This window comes from Euprymna scolopes, chromosome 45 (assembly GCF_053919585.1).
Source record: "Euprymna scolopes isolate OS-2025 chromosome 45, ASM5391958v1, whole genome shotgun sequence".
Lineage (NCBI taxonomy): Eukaryota > Metazoa > Mollusca > Cephalopoda > Sepiida > Sepiolidae > Euprymna > Euprymna scolopes.
In genome coordinates, this window is record NC_136526.1 from 13,391,182 (window position 1) to 13,418,531 (window position 27,350).

At 25.2% G+C, this 27,350-nt stretch overlaps 1 protein-coding gene across 2 annotated transcripts in view; it reads left to right on the plus strand.

Annotated features, from left to right (window-relative positions):
- The window catches only part of LOC145269263 (ankyrin repeat domain-containing protein 13D-like), a 148,788-nt gene that overhangs the window by 106,145 nt on the left and 15,293 nt on the right, over window positions 1–27,350 (plus strand). The window contains exons 11-12 of one of the 2 annotated variants that reach the window (XM_080124888.1): window positions 15,654–15,812; window positions 19,675–19,814. In XM_080124888.1, coding sequence (XP_079981014.1) covers window positions 15,654–15,812; window positions 19,675–19,814 — 299 coding nt within the window. The remainder of the gene's footprint in view (window positions 1–15,653; window positions 15,813–19,674; window positions 19,815–27,350) is intronic. The other variant, XM_080124889.1, reaches the window with a different exon arrangement.

The following is a 27,350-nucleotide window of genomic DNA, read 5'->3' on the forward strand; positions in this document are numbered from 1 at the left end:
ATACGCCGACTGCCCCCTGCAGAGGGTAAAAGTCTCTCAATGGGGGTCCTGGATATGACCTTAAACTATATCCAGTGGTGAGGCCCCAGCTTGTGGGTTTTGGGGAGTGTGGAGCCACCCTTTAATTTCCATTGCTCCCAGGTCCACTCTGACCCGGAGTGGTAGTACCTGTTAAGGTCCCAACTATGGGTTGAATAGAAACCGACGTGAAAACAACAAATATATTCTATTAAAAAAAATTTTTCTTCAAAATCTTTGGATTCGGCATTAAATAACCCGAAAAGGGTTGATATGCCGTAAAACAAAAACAACCAACCTCCAAATCCTCTGAATGAATGAGATTAAGAAACAAAAAATACCAGTACAAAATATTTGAAAATGTTTCACGTGCACAGTGTGATGCAGTTCTATTTCAGAAAAACAGAAAAAGACGTTGGAAATTCAAAAAGGAGGGGGGAGGGTTGGCGCTGTTAAAGAGAGGGAAATTTCAGTGACGTCATATAGTCGTTAATGTAACTTTAAAAATATGAACGCAGTTAATACTCTTACTGGAAAAAAGATGTATCTGTTGAAATTCAAATATAGGTTTGTAACAGAAATGAAATATTTTGTACTGGTATTTTTTGTTTCTAAATCTGATTCATCCAGAGGAAGTCTCGAAATAAAGACGAAACGTTGATGAACACATAATATGGATTGTTCCTTTTTATTTCTCTATATTTCCTTCAGTCTTGACAGACTATGGATACCCACTGTAAGGGTGCCTGCGCGTGAAATTTTTGTGGCAAGAGTTGCGCAATCTCCAACCACACCTCTCCTGAGTCGACATTGTTGAATACCAGTGGCAAGTGGAGGTTCAGGAAGACTGAAAACAATGCCGAGATAAGCGGAAAGCGCATACAGCGCCTAGAATTCCCAAATGGTCACCCATCTGGTACTAGCCAGGCTCAACGCTCAACGTTGCTGAGCTGACGAGAACTGGTGTGTCAACCTGATTATACTGTGTGTGTGTATATATATATATATATATATATATATATATATATATATATACATAATACATATACTCTAATTAGGCCCTGTTTCTTGCTTTGTCTGAATGAAATGAAACTTTGTTCATAACTAATTTATTATATTCAAAACATCACATCAAAACACTAGGGTCTTTGGCCCTTTTTTTCTCCGTTCTACAGCATATGTTCTAGATGGCCTCCATTTAGCTTTTGTTTTTTTGGGGGGTCACCCTGTATAAGCGAGGGTATCTTGTTTAGGAATAATTGATTGTTTTGCATAAAGCAGTAAGTTCCCTCCCTTGGTTGAATTGAATAGTACTTTTTCATTGGTTTTAGTAATGGGACGCTTCCAATACAATTACTGATTCTGATTCTTTATAAATCTCTACATCTTTAACTATAAAGTTATTTTTGTCCGATTACCTTAAAAACACATGTTAAATGTGCGCACATACACACACACACACACACATATATATATATATATATACTTTTTTTTTTTTTTATGTTTCTAATGTAAAAACACACTTTTGGGCTGGAAGGTTGAGGGCTGGGACTGATTTAAAGATATTAATTTTACTGGTAGTTTAAAATTTATAAATAGTTACTATTTTCATTATTACTGCTAGCGATAGATGATTTTGTTTTTAAACAAAATCAAATAAAAAAAAAAAAATCTGTTAGTATCAGAAGATAGACACAATTTTTTCCGATTCCAATACCTCCAAAAGTTCTGATTTTTCTGATTCCCGATTCTGATTAATCGTCCCAACACTAATAGATATAGGTGTTGGGCTATCTATCCCAAGGCCATGGTGAATCGATTGTATAGCCACACCGATGAGTCTTTAAATGACAAAACAAACACTTGTTTGTGGACATATAATATTTCATTATTAAATTATGTCTATATCAGCTTTAAATATTTTAAAAATAATTATTTTTAAAATATTAAACCTTTCATTCATAATTTTTTGTCACTATAAAACAATCTGGTTGAAAATAAACATGTTCATTGTTTTAAATGTGACCATAAAGAAAGGAAAAGAAAGAAGAAATCAATTTCCCCTTTCACTTGCAATTTAGAAATAGATTACAACTTATTAAAAATCAAATCGAGAAAAGACTCCAAAATATATTTAAATTATAAATTTCAAACCAGTAAAATATTTGTTTATTTTCATAATATTGCATTGTAATTTGGCTTTCAAGTGCACCCGATACGTATTTTTATTTTATTACTGTTTTTGTCTTTTTATTATTTGGGCTACAATTCAATCTCTGGTCTCCCCTCGCCAATCTTTCACGAAAAACACCCGTATAGCTGAATCCACTGTGAAAAATTTCCCCCACTCTATATCTGTGCCTAAATCAAAACGCAGATTCCATGAACAAAGCTTCTTTCTAAGAACTGCACGCCTGTGGAACTCTGTTCCATCTGCCTGCTTCCCACCGGACTACAACTTGGATGTCTTCAAGTCCAACATTAACAAATTCCTAATGAACCTTCCCCTTAAGTAAACGCTTCATCAAATCTCCACACTAACGTAATGTACTTGCAATAACCCTTATCCCTGAGTGGCTTCCGGGCCTTGATAAGTGGTGATCACTGTGTAAAAAAAAAAAAAAAACTCATCTTCGATGCTAATACAGAAATATTAAATGTTTGTTCAGGAAATAAAGAATATATCGTGTAACTTGGGAATCTTTATACCGAACTCTAGAATTATATTAAAATTAAAACAGTTGTTAAGTTACACAGGTATATTTGCTGATATCACCACATTCTATAGCAGGCATGAGGCGAACACAAATGAACACATATCTAATGAAATGGCAGAAACACTAGAGGATGATCTCCAATTTGTAGTGGAATGGGGACAAAAATGGAGGCTCACAGTTAATGCTGCCAAGACTGTTTCCTTCAATAATTACAACAAACCTTCTCTACCACCAATAGCAATGGCCAAGAACACATTACCCAAAAGTACTTGCATTAAACTCCTTGGCCTAATGTTTACAGAGAACATGAACTGGAATAGATACATTGAGAGCATTGCCAAGGCTGCTACGACGAAGATAGGCTGTCTCTACCGTGCTGGAAAACTACTTACACCTGAAAGTATCTTGTATCTCTATAAGACCACCATTCGCCCATGTATGGAGTACTGTTGTCACATTTGGGATGGTGCATCTGCTGCTTGTCTCTCACTTCTTGACAGGGTTCAAAAGAGAGTCGCCAACCGGATAGGTCCTGAACTATCATCTAGGCTTCAGCCTCTGTCCCATCGACGAAATGTTGCATCCCTCTGCCTGTTCTACAAGTATTTTAATGGTGAATACTCTGATGAACTACAAGCACTTGTACCCTCTCGATGTGAACACCCCCGACAAACCCAACAAGCAGCTAAATCCCACCCCTTCACAGTAGAGATCCCTAGGTGTAAGAAAGCCTTCTATTCCAATAGTTTCTTCCTCTGCTAGACTTTGGACTCCCTTCCGGGATTTTGCTTTCCCAACTGTACTGACATGCAGAAGTTCAAGTGTAATGTGAGTTGAACTTGAAATGGCGTGTTTTGACTTTATGCGTGAGAAAGGACACTTTTCTAGTTATTCATTTATTAGAAAATTTCACAAAACCTATTGAAGAACACTGCCAGGCACATAAAGTACCTTTATATGAGATTTCATAAAAATTGAGCTAGCCATTTTCAAGTCTATAGGGAACGAACTCGCAGCCACACACATAAAGTTTGTTTTATATAATAGAAGATTTTTTAGTGTTTTCACCATCATTTGCTATGTCCTTTTCGTATTTTCTTGATTTTTGGGGGGTTTTTTTTCAATTAATAAGGATGATTTTCACAAAACTTTAAAGCATAAGATCTAATAAAAATGAAGGATGTTACTTGTTAAGTTAATAATGTACTGGAAAATGTCCCTGGCGTTGCTTGGTATTAAATGTAATGTTAAATTCCTTTAAAAAAAAAAAGATGCAAAAAAATAAACACAAAGAAACTGAGGCATGTGCGAATGACTATTAAGTTTTTTCTAAACAGTTGACTTCTTGTAAGTAAAAAAAAAAAAAAAAATTACTTGAGCTGAGATCGAAACTAAAACCTAAAGACAGTGAATCACATACAATAACCATTAGCCAAACTGAACATGATCTCCAAAAGGTGTTTTCCATCCTTCTTATTCTTAACATGATGTGAACGATTAGCGCATGTATATATAAGTAATAATGTGTGTGTGAGGACACTTCTCAACCTATATACTCAGCAAATTTTTTATCTACAGACTTTAAATTTGGTATATAGGGTATTAAGACATATGGAAAACTTTTTAAACAGTTTTCATCCAGAAAAAAAAAAAAATAATAAATAATAGTTTACATTTAAAAAAAAAAAAATAATAAATAATAGTTTACATTTAAAAAAAAATAAATAATAAATAATAGTTTACATTTAAAAAAAAATAAATAATAAATAATAGTTTACATTTAAAAAATAATAAATAATAGTTTACATTTAAAAAAAAAAAAATAATAAATAATAGTTTACATTTAAAAAAAAAAAAATAAATAAATAATAAATAATAGTTTACATTTAAAAAATAATAAATAATAGTTTACATTTAAAAAAAAAAAAATAATAAATAATAGTTTACATTTAAAAAAAAATAAATAATAAATAATAGTTTACATTTAAAAAATAATAAATAATAGTTTACATTTAAAAAAAAAAAATAATAAATAATAGTTTACATTTAAAAAAAAATAAATAATAAATAATAGTTTACATTTAAAAAATAATAAATAATAGTTTACATTTAAAAAAAAATAAATAATAAATAATAGTTTACATTTAAAAAAAAAAAAATAATAAATAATAGTTTACATTTAAAAAATAATAAATAATAGTTTACATTTAAAAAAAAATAAATAAATAAATAATAAATAATAGTTTACATTTAAAAAATAATAAATAATAGTTTACATTTAAAAAAAAAAAATAATAAATAATAGTTTACATTTAAAAAAAAATAAATAATAAATAATAGTTTACATTTAAAAAATAATAAATAATAGTTTACATTTAAAAAAAAAAAATAATAAATAATAGTTTACATTTAAAAAAAAATAAATAATAAATAATAGTTTACATTTAAAAAATAATAAATAATAGTTTACATTTAAAAAAAAATAAATAATAAATAATAGTTTACATTTAAAAAAAAAAAAATAATAAATAATAGTTTACATTTAAAAAATAATAAATAATAGTTTACATTTAAAAATAAATAAATAAATAAATAATAAATAATAGTTTACATTTAAAAAATAATAAATAATAGTTTACATTTAAAAAAAAAAAAATAATAAATAATAGTTTACATTTAAAAAAAAATAAATAATAAATAATAGTTTACATTTAAAAAATAATAAATAATAGTTTACATTTAAAAAAAATAATAAATAATAGTTTACAGTTAAAAAAAAATAAATAATAAATAATAGTTTACATTTAAAAAATAATAAATAATAGTTTACATTTAAAAAAAAATAAATAATAAATAATAGTTTACATTTAAAAAAAAAAAATAATAAATAATAGTTTACATTTAAAAAATAATAAATAATAGTTTACATTTAAAAAAAAAAAAATAAATAAATAATAAATAATAGTTTACATTTAAAAAATAATAAATAATAGTTTACATTTAAAAAAAAAAAAATAATAAATAATAGTTTACATTTAAAAAAAAATAAATAATAAATAATAGTTTACATTTAAAAAATAATAAATAATAGTTTACATTTAAAAAAAAAAAATAATAAATAATAGTTTACATTTAAAAAAAAATAAATAATAAATAATAGTTTACATTTAAAAAATAATAAATAATAGTTTACATTTAAAAAAAATAAATAATAAATAATAGTTTACATTTAAAAAATAATAAATAATAGTTTACATTTAAAAAAAAATAAATAAATAAATAATAAATAATAGTTTACATTTAAAAAATAATAAATAATAGTTTACATTTAAAAAAAAAAAATAATAAATAATAGTTTACATTTAAAAAAAAATAAATAATAAATAATAGTTTACATTTAAAAAATAATAAATAATAGTTTACATTTAAAAAAAAAAAATAATAAATAATAGTTTACATTTAAAAAAAAATAAATAATAAATAATAGTTTACATTTAAAAAATAATAAATAATAGTTTACATTTAAAAAAAAATAAATAATAAATAATAGTTTACATTTAAAAAAAAAAAAATAATAAATAATAGTTTACATTTAAAAAATAATAAATAATAGTTTACATTTAAAAAAAAATAAATAAATAAATAATAAATAATAGTTTACATTTAAAAAATAATAAATAATAGTTTACATTTAAAAAAAAAAATAATAAATAATAGTTTACATTTAAAAAAAAATAAATAATAAATAATAGTTTACATTTAAAAAATAATAAATAATAGTTTACATTTAAAAAAAAAAAATAATAAATAATAGTTTACATTTAAAAAAAAATAAATAATAAATAATAGTTTACATTTAAAAAATAATAAATAATAGTTTACATTTAAAAAAAAATAAATAATAAATAATAGTTTACATTTAAAAAAAAAAAAATAATAAATAATAGTTTACATTTAAAAAAAATAAATAATAAATAATAGTTTACATTTAAAAAATAATAAATAATAGTTTACATTTAAAAAAAAATAAATAATAAATAATGGTTTACATTTAAAAAAAAATAAATAATAAATAATACTTTACATTTAAAAAAAAATAAATAATAAATAATAGTTTACATTTAAAAAATAATAAATAATAGTTTACATTTAAAAAAAAATAAATAATAAATAATAGTTTACATTTAAAAAATAATAAATAATAGTTTACATTAAAAAAAAAATAAATAATAAATAATAGTTTACATTTAAAAAAAAATAAATAATAAATAATAGTTTACATTTAAAAAAAAATAATAGTTTACATTTAAAAAAAAATAAATAATAAATAATAGTTTACATTTAAAAAAAAATAAATAATAAATAATAGTTTACATTTAAAAAAAAATAAATAAATAAATAATAAATAATAGTTTACATTTAAAAAATAATAAATAATAGTTTACATTTAAAAAAAAAAAATAATAAATAATAGTTTACATTTAAAAAAAAATAAATAATAAATAATAGTTTACATTTAAAAAAAAATAAATAAATAAATAATAAATAATAGTTTACATTTAAAAAAAAATAAATAAATAAATAATAAATAATAGTTTACATTTAAAAAATAATAAATAATAGTTTACATTTAAAAAAAAAAAATAATAAATAATAGTTTACATTTAAAAAAAAATAAATAATAAATAATAGTTTACATTTAAAAAATAATAAATAATAGTTTACATTTAAAAAAAAAAAATAATAAATAATAGTTTACATTTAAAAAAAAATAAATAATAAATAATAGTTTACATTTAAAAAATAATAAATAATAGTTTACATTTAAAAAAAAATAAATAATAAATAATAGTTTACATTTAAAAAAAAAAAATAATAAATAATAGTTTACATTTAAAAAATAATAAATAATAGTTTACATTTAAAAAAAAAATAAATAAATAAATAATAAATAATAGTTTACATTTAAAAAATAATAAATAATAGTTTACATTTAAAAAAAAAAATAATAAATAATAGTTTACATTTAAAAAAAAATAAATAATAAATAATAGTTTACATTTAAAAAATAATAAATAATAGTTTACATTTAAAAAAAAAAAATAATAAATAATAGTTTACATTTAAAAAATAATAAATAATAGTTTACATTTAAAAAAAATAAATAAATAAATAATAAATAATAGTTTACATTTAAAAAATAATAAATAATAGTTTACATTTAAAAAAAAAAATAATAAATAATAGTTTACATTTAAAAAAAAATAAATAATAAATAATAGTTTACATTTAAAAAATAATAAATAATAGTTTACATTTAAAAAAAAAAAATAATAAATAATAGTTTACATTTAAAAAAAAAAAATAATAAATAATAGTTTACATTTAAAAAAAAATAAATAATAAATAATAGTTTACATTTAAAAAATAATAAATAATAGTTTACATTTAAAAAAAAATAAATAATAAATAATAGTTTACATTTAAAAAAAAAAAAAATAATAAATAATAGTTTACATTTAAAAAAAATAAATAATAAATAATAGTTTACATTTAAAAAATAATAAATAATAGTTTACATTTAAAAAAAAATAAATAATAAATAATAGTTTACATTTAAAAAAAAATAAATAATAAATAATAGTTTACATTTAAAAAAAAATAAATAATAAATAATAGTTTACATTTAAAAAATAATAAATAATAGTTTACATTTAAAAAAAAATAAATAATAAATAATAGTTTACATTTAAAAAATAATAAATAATAGTTTACATTAAAAAAAAAATAAATAATAAATAATAGTTTACATTTAAAAAAAAATAAATAATAAATAATAGTTTACATTTAAAAAAAAATAATAGTTTACATTTAAAAAAAAATAAATAATAAATAATAGTTTACATTTAAAAAAAAATAAATAATAAATAATAGTTTACATTTAAAAAAAAATAAATAATAAATAATAGTTTACATTTAAAAAATAATAAATAATAGTTTACATTTAAAAAAAAATAAATAATAAATAATAGTTTACATTTAAAAAATAATAAATAATAGTTTACATTTAAAAAAAAAAAAATAATAAATAATAGTTTACATTTAAAAAAAAATAAATAATAAATAATAGTTTACATTTAAAAAATAATAAATAATAGTTTACATTTAAAAAAAAATAAATAATAAATAATAGTTTACATTTAAAAAAAAATAAATAATAAATAATAGTTTACATTTAAAAAAAAAAAATAATAAATAATAGTTTACATTTAAAAAAAATAAATAATAAATAATAGTTTACATTTAAAAAAAAAAAATAATAAATAATAGTTTACATTTAAAAAAAAAAAATAATAAATAATAGTTTACATTTAAAAAAAAAAAATAATAAATAATAGTTTACATTTAAAAAAAAAAAATAATAAATAATAGTTTACATTTAAAAAAAAATAAATAATAAATAATAGTTTACATTTAAAAAAAAATAAATAATAAATAATAGTTTACATTTAAAAAAAAATAAATAATAAATAATAGTTTACATTTAAAAAAAAAAAATAATAAATAATAGTTTACATTTAAAAAAAAATAAATAATAAATAATAGTTTACATTTAAAAAATAATAAATAATAGTTTACATTTAAAAAAAAATAAATAATAAATAATAGTTTACATTTAAAAAAAAATAAATAATAAATAATAGTTTACATTTAAAAAAAAATAAATAAATAAATAATAAATAATAGTTTACATTTAAAAAATAATAAATAATAGTTTACATTTAAAAAAAAATAAATAATAAATAATAGTTTACATTTAAAAAAAAATAAATAATAAATAATAGTTTACATTTAAAAAATAATAAATAATAAATAATAGTTTACATTTAAAAAAAAATAAATAATAAATAATAGTTTACATTTAAAAAAAAATAAATAATAAATAATAGTTTACATTTAAAAAAAAATAAATAATAAATAATAGTTTACATTTAAAAAAAAATAAATAATAAATAATAGTTTACATTTAAAAAAAAATAAATAATAAATAATAGTTTACATTTAAAAAAAAATAAATAATAAATAATAGTTTACATTTTAAAAAAAATAAATAATAAATAATAGTTTACATTTAAAAAAAAAATAAATAAATAAATAATAAATAATAGTTTACATTTAAAAAATAATAAATAGTAGTTTACATTTAAAAAAAAAAAAATAATAAATAATAGTTTACATTTAAAAAATAATAAATAATAGTTTACATTTAAAAAATAATAAATAATAGTTTACATTTAAAAAAAAATAAATAATAAATAATAGTTTACATTTAAAAAAAAATAAATAATAAATAATAGTTTACATTTAAAAAAAAATAAATAATAAATAATAGTTTACATTTAAAAAAAAAAAAATAATAAATAATAGTTTACATTTAAAAAAAATAAATAATAAATAATAGTTTACATTTAAAAAAAAATAAATAATAAATAATAGTTTACATTTAAAAAAAAATAAATAATAAATAATAGTTTACATTTAAAAAAAAATAAATAATAAATAATAGTTTACATTTAAAAAAAAAAAATAATAAATAGTTTACATTTAAAAAAAAATAAATAATAAATAGTTTACATTTAAAAAAAAAAAAATAATAAATAATAGTTTACATTTAAAAAAAAATAAATAATAAATAATAGTTTACATTTAAAAAATAATAAATAATAGTTTACATTTAAAAAAAAATAAATAATAAATAATAGTTTACATTTAAAAAAAAATAAATAATAAATAATAGTTTACATTTAAAAAAAAATAAATAATAAATAATAGTTTACATTTAAAAAAAAATAAATAATAAATAATAGTTTACATTTAAAAAAAAATAAATAATAAATAATAGTTTACATTTAAAAAAAAATAAATAATAAATAATAGTTTACATTTAAAAAAAAATAAATAATAAATAATAGTTTACATTTAAAAAAAAATAAATAATAAATAATAGTTTACATTTAAAAAAAAATAAATAATAAATAATAGTTTACATTTAAAAAAAAATAAATAATAAATAATAGTTTACATTTAAAAAAAAAATAAATAAATAAATAATAAATAATAGTTTACATTTAAAAAATAATAAATAGTAGTTTACATTTAAAAAAAAAAAATAATAAATAATAGTTTACATTTAAAAAATAATAAATAATAGTTTACATTTAAAAAATAATAAATAATAGTTTACATTTAAAAAAAAATAAATAATAAATAATAGTTTACATTTAAAAAAAAATAAATAATAAATAATAGTTTACATTTAAAAAAAAATAAATAATAAATAATAGTTTACATTTAAAAAAAAAAAAATAATAAATAATAGTTTACATTTAAAAAAAATAAATAATAAATAATAGTTTACATTTAAAAAAAAATAAATAATAAATAATAGTTTACATTTAAAAAAAAATAAATAATAAATAATAGTTTACATTTAAAAAAAAATAAATAATAAATAATAGTTTACATTTAAAAAAAAAAAATAATAAATAGTTTACATTTAAAAAAAAATAAATAATAAATAGTTTACATTTAAAAAAAAAAAAATAATAAATAATAGTTTACATTTAAAAAAAAATAAATAATAAATAATAGTTTACATTTAAAAAATAATAAATAATAGTTTACATTTAAAAAAAAATAAATAATAAATAATAGTTTACATTTAAAAAAAAATAAATAATAAATAATAGTTTACATTTAAAAAAAAATAAATAATAAATAATAGTTTACATTTAAAAAAAAATAAATGAATAAATAATAAATAATAGTTTACATTTAAAAAATAATAAATAATAGTTTACATTTAAAAAAAAATAAATAATAAATAATAGTTTACATTTAAAAAATAATAAATAATAGTTTACATTTAAAAAAAATAAATAAATAAATAATAAATAATAGTTTACATTTAAAAAATAATAAATAATAGTTTACATTTAAAAAAAAATAAATAATAAATAATAGTTTACATTTAAAAAATAATAAATAATAGTTTACATTTAAAAAAAATAAATAAATAAATAATAAATAATAGTTTACATTTAAAAAATAATAAATAATAGTTTACATTTAAAAAAAAATAAATAATAAATAATAGTTTACATTTAAAAAAAAATAAATAAATAAATAATAAATAATAGTTTACATTTAAAAAAAAATAAATAAATAAATAATAAATAATAGTTTACATTTAAAAAATAATAAATAATAGTTTACATTTAAAAAAAAATAAATAATAAATAATAGTTTACATTTAAAAAAAAAATAAATAAATAATAAATAATAGTTTACATTTAAAAAAAAATAAATAATAAATAATAGTTTACATTTAAAAAAAAAATAAATAAATAAATAATAAATAATAGTTTACATTTAAAAAAAAATAAATAATAAATAATAGTTTACATTTAAAAAAAAATAAATAAATAAATAATAAATAATAGTTTACATTTAAAAAGTAATAAATAATAGTTTACATTTAAAAAAAAATAAATAATAAATAATAGTTTACATTTAAAAAAAAATAAATAATAAATAATAGTTTACATTTAAAAAAAAATAAATAATAAATAATAGTTTACATTTAAAAAAAAAATAAATAAATAAATAATAAATAATAGTTTACATTTAAAAAATAATAAATAATAAATAATAGTTTACATTTAAAAAAAAAATAAATAAATAAATAATAAATAATAGTTTACATTTAAAAAATAATAAATAATAGTTTACATTTAAAAAAAAATAAATAATAAATAATAGTTTACATTTAAAAAAAAATAAATAATAAATAATAGTTTACATTTAAAAAAAAATAAATAATAAATAATAGTTTACATTTAAAAAAAAATAAATAATAAATAATAGTTTACATTTAAAAAAAAATAAATAATAAATAATAGTTTACATTTAAAAAAAAATAAATAATAAATAATAGTTTACATTTAAAAAAAAATAAATAATTAATAATAGTTTACATTTAAAAAAAAATAAATAATAAATAATAGTTTACATTTAAAAAAAAATAAATAATAAATAATAGTTTACATTTAAAAAAAAATAAATAATAAATAATAGTTTACATTTAAAAAAAAATAAATAATAAATAATAGTTTACATTTAAAAAAAAATAAATAAATAAATAATAAATAATAGTTTACATTTAAAAAATAATAAATAATAAATAATAGTTTACATTTAAAAAAAAAATAAATAAATAATAAATAATAGTTTACATTTAAAAAAAAAATAAATAAATAATAAATAATAGTTTACATTTAAAAAAAAATAAATAATAAATAATAGTTTACATTTAAAAAAAAATAAATAATAAATAATAGTTTACATTTAAAAAATAATAAATAATAAATAATAGTTTACATTTAAAAAAAAATAAATAATAAATAATAGTTTACATTTAAAAAAAAATAAATAATAAATAATAGTTTACATTTAAAAAAAAATAAATAATAAATAATAGTTTACATTTAAAAAAAAATAAATAATAAATAATAGTTTACATTTAAAAAAAAATAAATAATAAATAATAAATAATAGTTTACATTTAAAAAAAAATAAATAATAAATAATAGTTTACATTTAAAAAAAAATAAATAATAAATAATAGTTTACATTTAAAAAAAAATAAATAAAAAATAATAAATAATAGTTTACATTTAAAAAAAAATAAATAATAAATAATAGTTTACATTTAAAAAAAAATAAATAATAAATAATAGTTTACATTTAAAAAATAATAAATAATAGTTTACATTTAAAAAAAAATAAATAATAAATAATAGTTTACATTTAAAAAAAAATAAATAATAAATAATAGTTTACATTTAAAAAAAAATAAATAATAAATAATAGTTTACATTTAAAAAATAATAAATAATAGTTTACATTTAAAAAAAAATAAATAATAAATAATAGTTTACATTTAAAAAAAAATAAATAATTAATAATAGTTTACATTTAAAAAAAAATAAATAATAAATAATAGTTTACATTTAAAAAAAAATAAATAATAAATAATAGTTTACATTTAAAAAAAAATAAATAATAAATAATAGTTTACATTTAAAAAAAAATAAATAATAAATAATAGTTTACATTTAAAAAAAAATAAATAATAAATAATAGTTTACATTTAAAAAAAAATAAATAATAAATAATAGTTTACATTTAAAAAAAAATAAATAATAAATAATAGTTTACATTTAAAAAAAAATAAATAATTAATAATAGTTTACATTTAAAAAAAAAAAATAAATAAAATAATTTTTTTTTTAATGTAAAATTGAACTTGAAATGGTATGTTTTGACTTTATCATTTGCTATCATTTTACAAAAAATATTTCCTCTGTTAGTGAAGGAGAAATCCTTCTAGACCGAGGCCATTTAAATTTTTGTCCTAATCTAAAGTGCACCTATTTTGGGGCAGATGGGTTTCCTCCATATTAAAAACAGTCCAACTCTACCCACATGTTCTATAGCGATGTCTTAAGTGAGATTAAATTATTGTATTATCTTTTTAAAATTTATGAGCGTCTAGTTGAGGTGGTGCTACACTGTAATCTTTCTTTGATACTAAGTTTTAACTAATGTAATCTTGGAACTTCTTCAGCTGTATCTTGTTGAACTCCGGAATCTGTATGGATTTTCTTCTTCTTTTTTTTTTTTTTTTTTTTTTGACAAAGGAGTCCCCATTTATCAAGGCCCTGAGGCCACTCGAGGATAAAGATAAAGGTTAATGGGTGTACCGTAGTCATGGAACTATACCGTAATAATTGTTAATAGTGGAAATTTGGTAAATTGGATTATTTAAGGGGATGGCTCATCAAAAACTTGTTTACTTTAGACTTGAAGACGACCATATTCTAGTCAGCTGGAAAGTAGGGAAATGGAAGAAAGTTCCACAAGTGTACACTTCTAAGAAAGAAACTTTGTTCATGGAATCTCCGTTTAGGCTTAGGCACAGATAAGAGTGGGGAAAATTATTGATAGTGGTTGCAACTAGACGAGTGTTGAACACGTTTATTTAATCCACAGGGGTAGATTGTTCTCATTCTATCAGCTATTAATATTTATTTTATTCTTAGTTATTTGTAATAACGATTGAATCTTTAATCTCCAGAACAAGAATAATCTACCCCCGCAGATAAATAGAGGGAGGGGAGTACTTTGAAATTCAGTGAAGGGTTCCATATTCAGCCTTGACAAAAAAAAAAAAAAAAAAAAAAAAAAATACTCATCTAGTTGAAACCATTATCAATAATTTCCCCCACTCTTTATCTGTGCCTAAACCTAAATGTAGATTCCATGACTTTCTAACTGACTATGGTTGTCTGCAAGTCCAACGTGAACAAATTCTTTATGAGCCATTCCCTTAATCCAATTTACCAAATTTTCACTACTAACGATGACTGACATGTTCCTTTTGACCACTGTACACTAATCAACCCTTATCCTCGAGTGGCCTCCGGGCCTTGATAAGTGGTGCCTCCTTTGTAAAAAAAAAAAAAAAAAAAAAAAAAAAGATACACCTGAAGAAGGCCGGAGGTTAGATCAGCTGAAATGTTGTGAGAATAACACAATATTCAAATAATACAGCGTATCAGTTTTTATCTTCATTTCGTTAACATATTAGAAACAGTCTACCCGCATGAAGTAAGGTTAAGTTATTGAATTATCTTTTTTAAAATTTATGAGCGTCTAGTTGAGGTGGTGCTACACTGTAATCTTCTTTGTTTGATACTAAAATAAAACTCTTTCTCTCCCTCTACCTCCTGTGTGTGCGTGCGTGCCCCCTCCCCGTCTTTTTTTCTTTTTTTTCTTTTCTTTCATATTTTTCAGAAATTCCCCTATTTCACGTCCTTAATGCCCGCATTACATTTGGCAATATATTTGGTGCCGAAATGCCAGCACCTGGTGTGAACTGCCTAGACGAAGATAAGATGACCTGCGTTGTTGATGATTCCGTGTTTGAACCTCCAGCCGATTATAACAGAGGGGGTAAGTTGCCTCATTTATTTATTTATTAACTATAACTGATATCAGCAACATGAAATCTGTTTTTTGGTGGAATTCCAGGTGCTCGTCCAAAATCCTATAATTATGTACATGCCTGTGACAAGACAAAAAGAATCATATTCCAAAAATCACATTTGATCATATAGTTATATTTTCATAAAGAGAATCAGTTTTAATTTTCGTGATTTTTGGAATATGACATTTTCATTCCATCACGGGTACATACATCATACAATTTTTTCTTAATTTTTGTTTTTTAATATGGGGGAATTCTGAACGGGAACCTTTTTTTTTTTTCTTTTTTTTTCCCTTTTTTTCCCCTTTTTTTCCCCTTTTTTTCCCCTTTTTTCCCCCCTTTTTTCCCCCTTTTTTCCCCTTTTTTCCTTTTTTCCCCTTTTTTTCTTTTTCCTTTTTTTTTCCTTTTTTTTCTTTTTCCTTTTTTTTCTTTTTCCTTTTTTTTTCCTTTTTTTCCTTTTTTTTTTCCTTTTTTTTTTCCTTTTTTTTTTCCTTTTTTTTTTCCTTTTTTTTTTTCCTTTTTTTTTTTCCTTTTTTTTTTTCCTTTTTTTTTTTCCTTTTTTTTTTTCCTTTTTTTTTTTCCTTTTTTTTTTTCCTTTTTTTTTTTTTTTTTTTTTTTTTTTTAGATATCTGATTTGTTTACACAGGGTGGAATGACAAAAGTGTCGCTCTAAAGAAAACAACACTACAGATTTATTTTATAACTTTTATTGAAAAAAATCAATTCAGGTAATTTTATTATGCAGTAGAGCTGGCATCTACTCAGCCTCAGTCATCACCTTGATACAGATCCAAAACAGGGAACATGCCTTTTCCACAAGCGCCGGTCAGAGCTCAGCGAATACTTGGCAGATGGCAGTGATCAGGCTGGCTTTTGGTGTTGTGACAGGTCATGTTGGTTATGTTCTCAACGTATGACCAAACGAAATGATCCAGCAGGTTCAGGTTGGAGGAAGAGAGGCGAGCAGTGCTTACTGGATAGCCCTGGTGAAGCATCAAGTATTCAGCTACCAACAAGATTTGAATTGCACTACAAACTTGTGAGTTCGATCTCAGCTGCGGCCATGCTGGATGGAGTGAGAAAAGGGTACAAAGACATAACACTCCTTCTGAAGCTAAGCTTGGGCCTCTTTGGACTTGTGGGTTGGCGCTGAGTTCTGCTGGCACACCCAGAGTCTGCCAGCGACCACCTGATTGTACCAAGGGATCACCACACTCTTCAATACATCTAGGTATTTGAGTTCTGACATGACTAAACAAATTATACCGAACAAAATGAATTATTCTCAATTTTCTATTGCTGTTTCATCAGTGGAAACTATTTAATTAAAGCTGGAATTTTACTGTCAATAGTCAAGCCTTAGGAGAACAAGGAAAAAAAAAAATTGAATTGTATAGAGTGGAACGATAAATTTGTCGCCCTAAAAGAAAACAACACTACGGCTTTATTTTAAAACTTTTATTAAAAAAATCAATTTGGGTGACTTGATTATGTAGTAGAGCTGACATCTATTTAATGTAGCCGCCTTCAGCCTCAATCACTGACTTGATACGGGTCTGGAACTGGAAACATGCTTTTCCGCAAGTGCCGGCAAGAGCTCAGTGAATACTTGGCAGATGGCGGCGATCAGGCTGGCTTTGGTGTTGTGGGAAGTCATGTTGGTGATGTTCTCGATGTATGACCAAACAAAGTAGTTCAACAGGTTCAGGTTGGGGAAGGAGGGAGATACGTGTGAGAAGTGTACAAAGTCGTAGCACTCCCTCTGCAGCTAAGTCTGGGTCTCTTTAGACATGGGGCCGCTGGCACACCCAGGGTCTGCCAGCGGCCACCTGATTGTACCAAGGCTTCACCATACTCTTTAGTACATCCAGGTACACGTTGGTGTTAACTTTCAAGTCGACTTTGAAGATGTGGGAGCAATGTAATAAGTACAGAGTTTTCTCTCCTTAAGTGTTTAGATGGAGTTATCCCCCCTTTGGTAATTTTATGTTTGAAGAAGTAAAGTGAGAAGTGCTGTCAGTCAATCTGTTAAATATGAATAGATTTGAAAGCAATCAACTGAAGATGGTGTTACCATAAAAGCACTGGTTCATATCTCATAGAGTTTATGTCTGATGCCAGGAAGGACATCATACAGATGTTTCTTTATTTTGTTTTTTAATAAAGTGAGAATTCTTGGAAAGAACCTGCATTCTACTGATTTTAATCCAGGAAAGACGGAATTTGATGAAGGACATTATCATTATTATTTTTTTATTTTATTTTATTTATTTATTTTTTTGGCAAATTAGTCCTCATAACATAATAATCAATAGATGATGTATTCTCATAACATGCAAAATCTGCATAAATTTAAATATCATGTTTAAGCGTATTGTACGACTGGGTAACACCAGGCGTATGTATGTATGTGTATATATATATATATTTATATATATATAGGATTGATTCTATGATAAGTCATTTGCAATCTGCAAAAATTAAAATATCATGTTTAAGCGTATTGTATGATCGGGCAACGATGGGCTGCCAGCTAGTAAATAGATAGATTTGAAGGCAAGATGGTGGTACCATGAAAGCACTGGTCCATATCTCATCGAGTTTGTGTCAGATGTCAGGAAGGACATCGTACAAATTTGTCTTTCTTTATTGTTTTTTTTTTTTTTTTTTTAATATAGTGGGAATTGTGGGAAAGAACCTGAATTCCACTGATTTGAATCCAGAAAAAGCAGATTTCCACTTAATCACTTGAGCCAAGACTCTTGGAACACATTGTTGCCTTTATTAGATAACGAGCGTGTCTCTTACTCTCTATGTATAAAAGTCAGCTTCCTTTTTTTTTTTTTCTGTGTTTTTTGGTGCGTATGATTGTATAGTTGTTTTTATCAATCAGGTTTTCAGTCATCTCTATTTCCACTGTGCTGTGTTTATCAAATAAATGACAAATTCTGTTCGTCTATAAAAACAAACTTCATTCGACACCCCAAGTATGGCAGGTGGCAGAGAGAGATGAAGATGAGGCGGTGACAGATTAATTCGTAGCTTGCGTGACGTCTGTAATTATTTATCCGATTGACTCAAAACTATTTGCTTTTATTATGACTACATCTATTGTTCCTTTGTTCAGCATTTGCCATTTTGTTTACGTCACAAGTATCAAACTGGAGCACTTCCTCTTGCTTGCTATTTTTGGCGAATGTGGCATCATCCGGTATTCAGTTCCCAAACCTATGTATTCTGATTCTGGTGTCACCTGATGGTATTAACACCTTGACCGAGCACAAAATTGACTTTGTAATCTAGTGGGAGATGATACATTCTTTTCTCTGCAGCCCATTTCTCACGGAAGAGATGTTGCTAGTCTTTCCATGAGAGGTGTTCAACTGTGTTTTGAACTTGGGTCTTCCTCCCTCTAAGTTCTTTCGGTTCTTGTTCAGATTTCCTCCTAATTTAAAAAAGAAAAATCTGTATGAAGTATGTACTCATGACAAAACGAAAGTATCGTATTCCAAACCTCACGTAAATAGATCAAGCAGTTTTATTTTTAAATACTAAAATCAACTTTTGAGAGTATTTTCCTTTTGTGACATCTTTCTCCATATTTTCTCTCTTCCTCTCTCCACCTTGCCGTCCTTTCCCCTCTTGTCATTTTTTGCAATGAAGGCTAAAACTTCAAGCAATTCATGACAGATAACTCTTGTTTCATAAAAGAATGAAATATAGTATCAGTTATACGCCCCCCCCCCCCGAGTCATATAAGCAAACTTTAACTTAACTGGCAGATCTTTCCACAAACTTATATATTGTCTCTCTTTTTCTCTTACCTAGGTGACAACAACCACGAACGGTTGACGCTTCGATCGGATGATGAAGAACTTCTTCAGTATGCAATTCAACAAAGTATGATCGAAGCTGGTACCGAAAATGAGCAGGTAATATCCCAGCTTGAGAGTCCTGACGCTAGATCTGTAAGTGACATATTTTAACTAATTATTCAACCCCCGTCGTCTTTTGTTATGGCATCTGGCATCTTAAAAACATTGCAAACAAAACAATGCTTGGCGCTGGCCACAGTAGAGCAGTAACCTGACCCCGCTCCCTGGTCCTTCAGTCTTCGGTTTGTTTGGTTTGTCTTTTTTTTTTATTTTCTCTTATTTTTTCTTTACCGTTTGATTTTGCATGCATATATTAAAATTACTATTGGTGAAATAAATTATTTTTGGAGAAATAATGTTGGGAAATTACATTTAAATATAAAAAAATATTTGGTTTACCTACTCATTTGTTTGAAGAGATTGACTTCTTGACCTAAAATGCATCAAACATTGATGTTATTGTTTTGTTTTTTTTCTCTCTTCTCCCTTTGCTAAACTCAATCATGTTCTGCAAAGTCAAAAACACAATTTTTCTCTACAAAACATCAAACCAAACATGAATAAATACTTAAAGATTTAAAACAACTTGAAGCATAAAATGTTTAATAAAATGAGAAACTTCAGCATTAAATAACATCAAAAATTTTTTTAAATGTCGGAAAACTAAATAACATGAATAAATTTTCGAAAAACTTGTAGCTTAAAAACTTTTTCCAAAATAACCAGATTCGGCATTAAATAACCCTAAAACGAAGCAACCAAACATATTTGTTTGTATTTGTTGAACGGACTATTGTTCTCATCTTGAGTGTTATTTGTGCAACATTTCGGTCAATGTAGCCTTCGACCTTCTTTAGGCGTGTTGGTCGCCACCTTAAATTGGCTCCGTAGATAACTTCGTATTCGGGGAGTTATTTTTGTTTTTTCCCTGTGATTTTATGTGTGTGTGTGGGGGGGGTTAATAAAGTTTGACAGAGATTATCTCCCTTTTCCTGACCTGCAGACCTATTTGTGTTTATAACTTCTATTCAATATTTTATAAATCTTAAAAGTTTTTCATAAATACAGATCCTGAGCAAAGTGGCCATCTTTATTTACACATGTACGTTAAGCAAGATAACTACTTTGCTGAGCATTGTTATTTACAAAAACTCATATTTAATAGAAATTATATCACAAATAAGTTGGATTTGGTTTGGTTATCGTAATTTTCATAGCAAGTGCTCGACAAAACTCCAATTTATGGTCCCTCCCCCTTGCTAAATTATCACAATAAAAAAACCCACTCAACTAGCTACAACCACTATAAACAATTTCCCCCCACTCTCTATCTGTGCCTAAATCTAAACACAGATTCCATGAACAAAGCTTCTTTCCCAGAACTGCCTGCCAGTGGAACACTGTTCTGCTACCCTGCATCCTGGTTGAATACAACATGGTAGCCTTCAAATCCAATGTAAACAAATTCTTGTTGAACCGTCCCCATAAATAATCAAATTCTACTCAATTTAAACCATTAACGATTACTACACTACCAACTTACATTCATTAACCCTTATCCTCGAGTGGCCTTTAGGACTTGATAAGTGGTTACTCTTTTACATTCATAAACCCTTATCCTTGAATGGCTTTCGGGCCTTGATAAATGGTGACTCTCAAGTAAAAAAAAAAAATTAAAAAAAAGTGTGTCAACCTGTTTCGGGTTATTTAATGTCGAATTCGGTCCTTATATTAAATAATTTTTTTCATAATGCAAGTAGGTCGCAAACGAGTCGGTATTTCCTTTAAAATAATTTATATCGGTAATAGTAATAATTACCTCTAGTTTTATTTTTTATGTATCTTTTATCTTTTTCAAATTTTTAATGTCATTGTTAGATTTATTGGTTGGCAGAGGTTTGGAATGTACGGCATCTTTTATTTTTTGTTTTTCTTTTATTTAATTGAAAAAATTTACCACCTCCCAAATACAGATTATTGCTGTCTACGTTGTTTAGAGTATAGTATTCTTTTAACAAATGTCTGTCTGTATTTCCAGCTTAAACTTGGAAAAAATACACAACAAACAACTACAAAGTTGATTTTTTTTTTTTTTTTTTTTTTTTTTTTTTTTAAATCTGCATAATCTACGGTGTATTATATCTAAATTTAAAAAAAAAAAAAGAAAAAAAGTTTATCTAGATGAACACACACATTTTAATGTTATGTAAAGGGAAGTAACTCTTTTTTCTTTTTTTTTTTTTTTTTTGTCCCTCGACAAAGGAGGGATTGGACCTAGTAATTCACTCATGTTCGCCCGTTTGTTTGCACTTTTCTAGATGACCACACCTTGGATTTTTTTTTTTTTTTTTTTTTTTTTTGATAATTTTGCACAAACATTAGTCATGATGAAAGTAAATTTCTGCCAGAACAGATTTTCCAGGATAACTCTGGTTGCTCCCACTAGGAGTAAAACTGTTCCTAAATCGTTTGTTTGTTCATACTTTTTTCAATAACATACCTTGGATTTAAAAAAAAAATTTTTTTTTCTTCTTCCCTTAGGAGATATTATAGGGGTAAAATTACCCCCTAAATCATTCATCTGTTCGCACTTTTCTCAATAACCACGCTTTGGATTTTTAAAAAAATTTTGCACAAACATTAGCCATGATGGAAGTAAATTTTTCTCTTGTGAAGTGAGGGACCTCGTATGCTCGACTTGTTTGTTTTTTGTTTTTCCCTTATGCTGACTCCAGTTATGTGTGTATGTCCAGAGATAGGAATGGGCTGGGCAAAGCAGTGAGAGAGAGGAGAGGGAAGTTATGTTACACTTTTGCTCCAGGCAATGACAGACATCCCTGCTAATCTAAAAATAAATATAAAAAAAAGAAACACAATCACCAAAAGATAAGCGTTTCATTATTTCTAGTCGCCATTTTGAAAAATCACTTGCAATGTAGAGCCCTGATTAGCAACTGACCTGACAGTCCAACATTCAGACATTCAAACTCTTCGGCTTAACATTCACAGATAACTTGAATTGGAACAAATACATAAAAGATACTGCAAAGAAGGTGGGCTCTCTCTATCAGGCTAGAAATCTTCTCTTATCTACCAGCATCCTATATCCCTATGTAGCCACCATTTGCTCATGCATGGAGTATTGTTCAAAACTGAATGCTTACATGTAATGCTACTAAGAGAAAGCGCCTTTCCTTTAGCAATTATAAGTAACCATTCCAACCATCGATTTTGTATATTCATTTTTTTTAAATAATATATATATAGTTTTTAAAATAATCACAATACAAATCAGTAAATATGAACCTGCTGTTTGATGTAACCGGGATAGTGGAGGTCTTAATATTTCGAGAATATCTTTTCTTTTTTCAGAAGAAAAGAGACCAAAGAATGTTCATAAAAACCCCCCCGAAAAACCTTCAAATATCATAAGGCGGAAATTTGCACATTTTACTACCCTCCCTGTAGAAAAGTGGGCGGTTTAGGGGGCAAGGTATTAATGCTTTTGGCCAATGTTTCGATATTTGTCGCCCATAGCGTCGAGCCTTAAAACGATATCAATTTTGTGAAACTCCGTCGCTTTCCTGGGAGTTTTTAGGCATACATACATACATACATACATACACTTAAAGAGATTTTATCTATTCATATTATAGACTTGTCTGGGTGCTCGGCGTTGTTCTTCCTTTTTAGGGACATTCTATGGTCCCTTTTCTTTTGGGAAAGAGATGTTATCTCAAAATATTAAGACCTCCATCATCGCGGTTAAATCAAACAGTAAGTTCATATTTACTGATTTGCATTGTGATTATTTTGAAAAATAAATGGGTATATGAAGTTAAATGCAATAACAAAAACAAATAAAACCTTCTTCCGTTTGTCCATTTTTGTTCATTTGTCATGCTAATAAAGCAGTCGGTTCCCTGCATTGCTGTAGTACTGCAAAGGAGAAAAAGATTGTGAAAAAAAAAAAGTCACGTGTTTGTGTTGCGGCCATCGACAAACTGGAAGTGACGTAGGTGTGAATTAAGGTCAGACAATAGAAAAGAGGCTATAGATTTTCGAAAATATTGGCAAAAGAAGCAATCCTTCCCTGGAGAAAAGTGCCCAGTTAAGGGTGAAGGACTCAATGTTTTTATCCAATTTTTCGATATTTGTCATCCGAAGAGTCTAGCTTCAAAATGATACTGATCTCGTGAAAATCCGTCGCCTCTGTCAAATGTTTTAGACAGACATACAAACATGCATACATATATATACATAAACAGACAGATGAGATTTATATATATATAGACTAGTGAGGGGTACCCGGCGTTGCCCGGGTGTTTGGAGTTGTGTGTGGTTTTGGGTAAATCAAAACTCCCGGGGGGGGGGGGTAAAATTTAAAAAAAAATTTTTGTTAGGTAAGTATGAGGATCGAACCCACACCCTTGAAGCAAAGTTGTAAATTAAAGTGTGAAAAAAAAAGAGTGCGATGGTTTTAACCATTGGGCCACCGCGAGATGCTAACAGAAAGATGTTTGAATTTATTTAATTACTTGGATTTGGCAGGTGCACGTTTTAATGACTTAATGAGGTCAACTTTTGACTGCGGGATAGCATTTCATTTACTGCGGGAATGCTTTCTTTTTTTTTTTTTTTTTTTTTTTTTTTCCCCCCCCCCAAGACGTTGGGGGTAGAGGGAAGCATTATAGGAAAAGGCCTAACCTACATGCGGACAGCGAAAACTGTTGAATATTTATCTTCCTGAAGTCGAGCAAATTAAAGAGATAGGCGAGCTCCGTTGTTAACTCTGAGATATTACGATTTACATGTGATTTAAAAAGTTGTTAGGCGACCGACCGCTTCTCTGAAAAAAGCCTTTCTTGGACATACACAAAAAGCGAACATACATTTTCGCTTTTATATATATAGACTAGCGAGGGGTACCCGGCGTTGCCCAGGTGTTTGGAGGTGTGTGTGGAAATTCCAGGGGGAGGAGGGTTAAAAAAAAAGTAAGTATGAGGATCGAACCCGAACCGTTAAGGCAAAGTTGTAAATGAAAGTGTGAAAAAAAAACATGCAACGTTAACCATTTCCCTACCGCGAGATGCTAACGGAAACACGTTTGAATGCATGCATGAGCAAATGGATGCTGGTAGATAAGAGAAGATTTCTAGCCTGATAGAGAGAGCCCACCTTCTTTGCAGGTGCACGTTTTAATGACTTAATGAGGTCAACTTTTGACTGCGGGGTAGCATTTCATTTAGTGCGGGAAATCTTTTTTTTTTTTCCCCAAGACGTTGGGGGTAGGGGGAAACATTGTAGGAAAAGGCCTAACCTACATGTGGCGAGCGAAAACTGTTGAATATTTATCTTCCCGAAATCGAGCAAATTAAATAGACAGGCGAGCTTCGTTGTTAACTGTGAGATATTACGATTTATATGTGATATAAAAAGTTTTAAAAAGTTGTGAAGCGAGCGAAGCCTTTTGTAGAAACACAGAAAAAGCGCACACAAATGCATACATACATTTTCGCTTTTATATTTATAGATAGACAAGCGGGGGTGGGGTACCCGGTGTTGCCTGGGTGTTTGGAGGTGTGTGTGTTAAAAAAATGTAAAAGAAAAAAAAAAGTTTTAGTAGGAAGGTAGGATTGAACCCAGAAACCTAGACGCGAAGGTGGAAACAAAAGGGAAAAAAAGCCAGCCACCTAACCATCTCGAGGGGAGAGGAATTGATAAGCGTGTTACGTTAAGGCTTAAAAAGTGAGTCAAGTTAAAGAGGTTTGACAGGTGGATGCTTAATGAGGTCATCACGGGGGCGTTACAATGATGTGGCAGATTTTTATTTACTGCGGGGCAGCTTTTTGGGGTTTGTGTACTTTGTTTTAATGTGGGGCAGTTTTGGCTCCCCCAAGATTATGGTGGGGGGGAAAATCAGCTCCTCATTTAAAGGGGATTGTTCAAATTGAATAGCAATTGTCTGGTATAAGGAGAAACTTCGCATTGATCCAAGCTGATTGCTTTTGGACATTTCCGGCCATTGCGACCAAACAACAACGCCAGCTCTGAATTAGTTTCAATTTTATTATATGAAAACGCCGAATTCACACGCAGCAATCCAAAAATGTATAATATTTAGCTTTTCAAAGTCACACAAATTAAATAACCAGGCGACCCCCCCCCTCCCCCATTAACTCGTAGATATTATGATTTCGACGTATAAAAAGTTTTAAGAATGAGCGACGGTCTCGAGAACCCGTCAGAAAAAAGCCTTTTGCAGACATACACCAAAAGCGAACATACATACACACATTTTGCCGTTAATATATATATATATATATATATATACACTATTTGTAAGATGAAAGTCGCTGAAATAAAAGATATTTATGACGTTGTTTTATAAATCGTAGATATCATCTCCGTAGCGTATAAAAAGTTATAAGAATGAGTGACCAACATGAGAACCAGGCCGAAAAAAGCCTTTGCCGGACATACAGAAAAAATGCACACACACACTAACACATATTTTGGCCTTTTATATCTATACTAGCGAGGGGTACCCAGCGTTGCCCAGGTGTTTTTCGGGGTATGTGAAAAAAACCCCGAAAATGTGAAAAAAAAAAAAAAAACAGGTGCCCGTGGAAAAAAAAAAAACGAAGCCTTCACGACGCGCAGTTGGAAAATAGTAAAGTGTTAAAAAAAAAAACAGGTGCGCGTTTTTGATTGACGTGACGGCGATAGGTATTCAGCAGTCAGCATTTTGTGCGGGACAGTTTTGAATGAGGTGAATAAATCGTTTTTTTTTTTTTTAAAAACCCGCTCCCTGTTTATTAGGAGGAGCGAAATGAAAGCTACAGCCTGATATGACGAAGTCGACATTGAACAAACCTTACTTAGCTCTCTTGAGACAACTGGCTTTCGGCCTGTGATTAGTCGAGTTTCGCTTTTTTTTATACCGAAAACCGAATGTAACGTGTGCCAATGCGGGAAATGTGGAATAATTAACGTTTGAAAGTCAATAACATTAAATAGACAGGCGAGCTCCGTGGGTAACTCTGAGATATTACAATTTATAGATGATATAAAAAGTTTTAAGAAGTTGTGAACCGAGTAAGCGCTTCTTTGAAAGGAAAAGCGTACATACATACATACATTTTCGCTTTTATATATATAGATATATAAAAGCGAAAATGTATGTATGTGTGTTCGCTTTTTCTGTATGTCTACAAAAGGCTTTTTTGGCCGTCATTCTCGGTCAGCTCTTTTATATGCTGTCCAAATAATAATATCTACGACTAAGGAACTTGGGTCGCAGCTATCTTTAATTTACCCGACTTTTACAAGCTATTTTAGAGATATTTTGTGATCGCCACGTAGCGGGGAAAACAGAAACTGGCTTCCAGCGCAAAACTAGGTCAAACATCAGGCGACTTTCTCGCACCTGCTAATTTTACTTTATAAATGTCAACTTAACACACTTATCAATTTATCTGTTCTTCTGGTCGAGATGATTAGGTCGCAGGTTTTTTTTTCCATTTCCTTTCCACCTCCGCGTCAAAGGTTCAGGGTTCAAGCCTATCTTTCTACTAAAACTTTTTTTTTTTCTTTTACACCTCCAAACACCTGGCCAACGATTTTGTC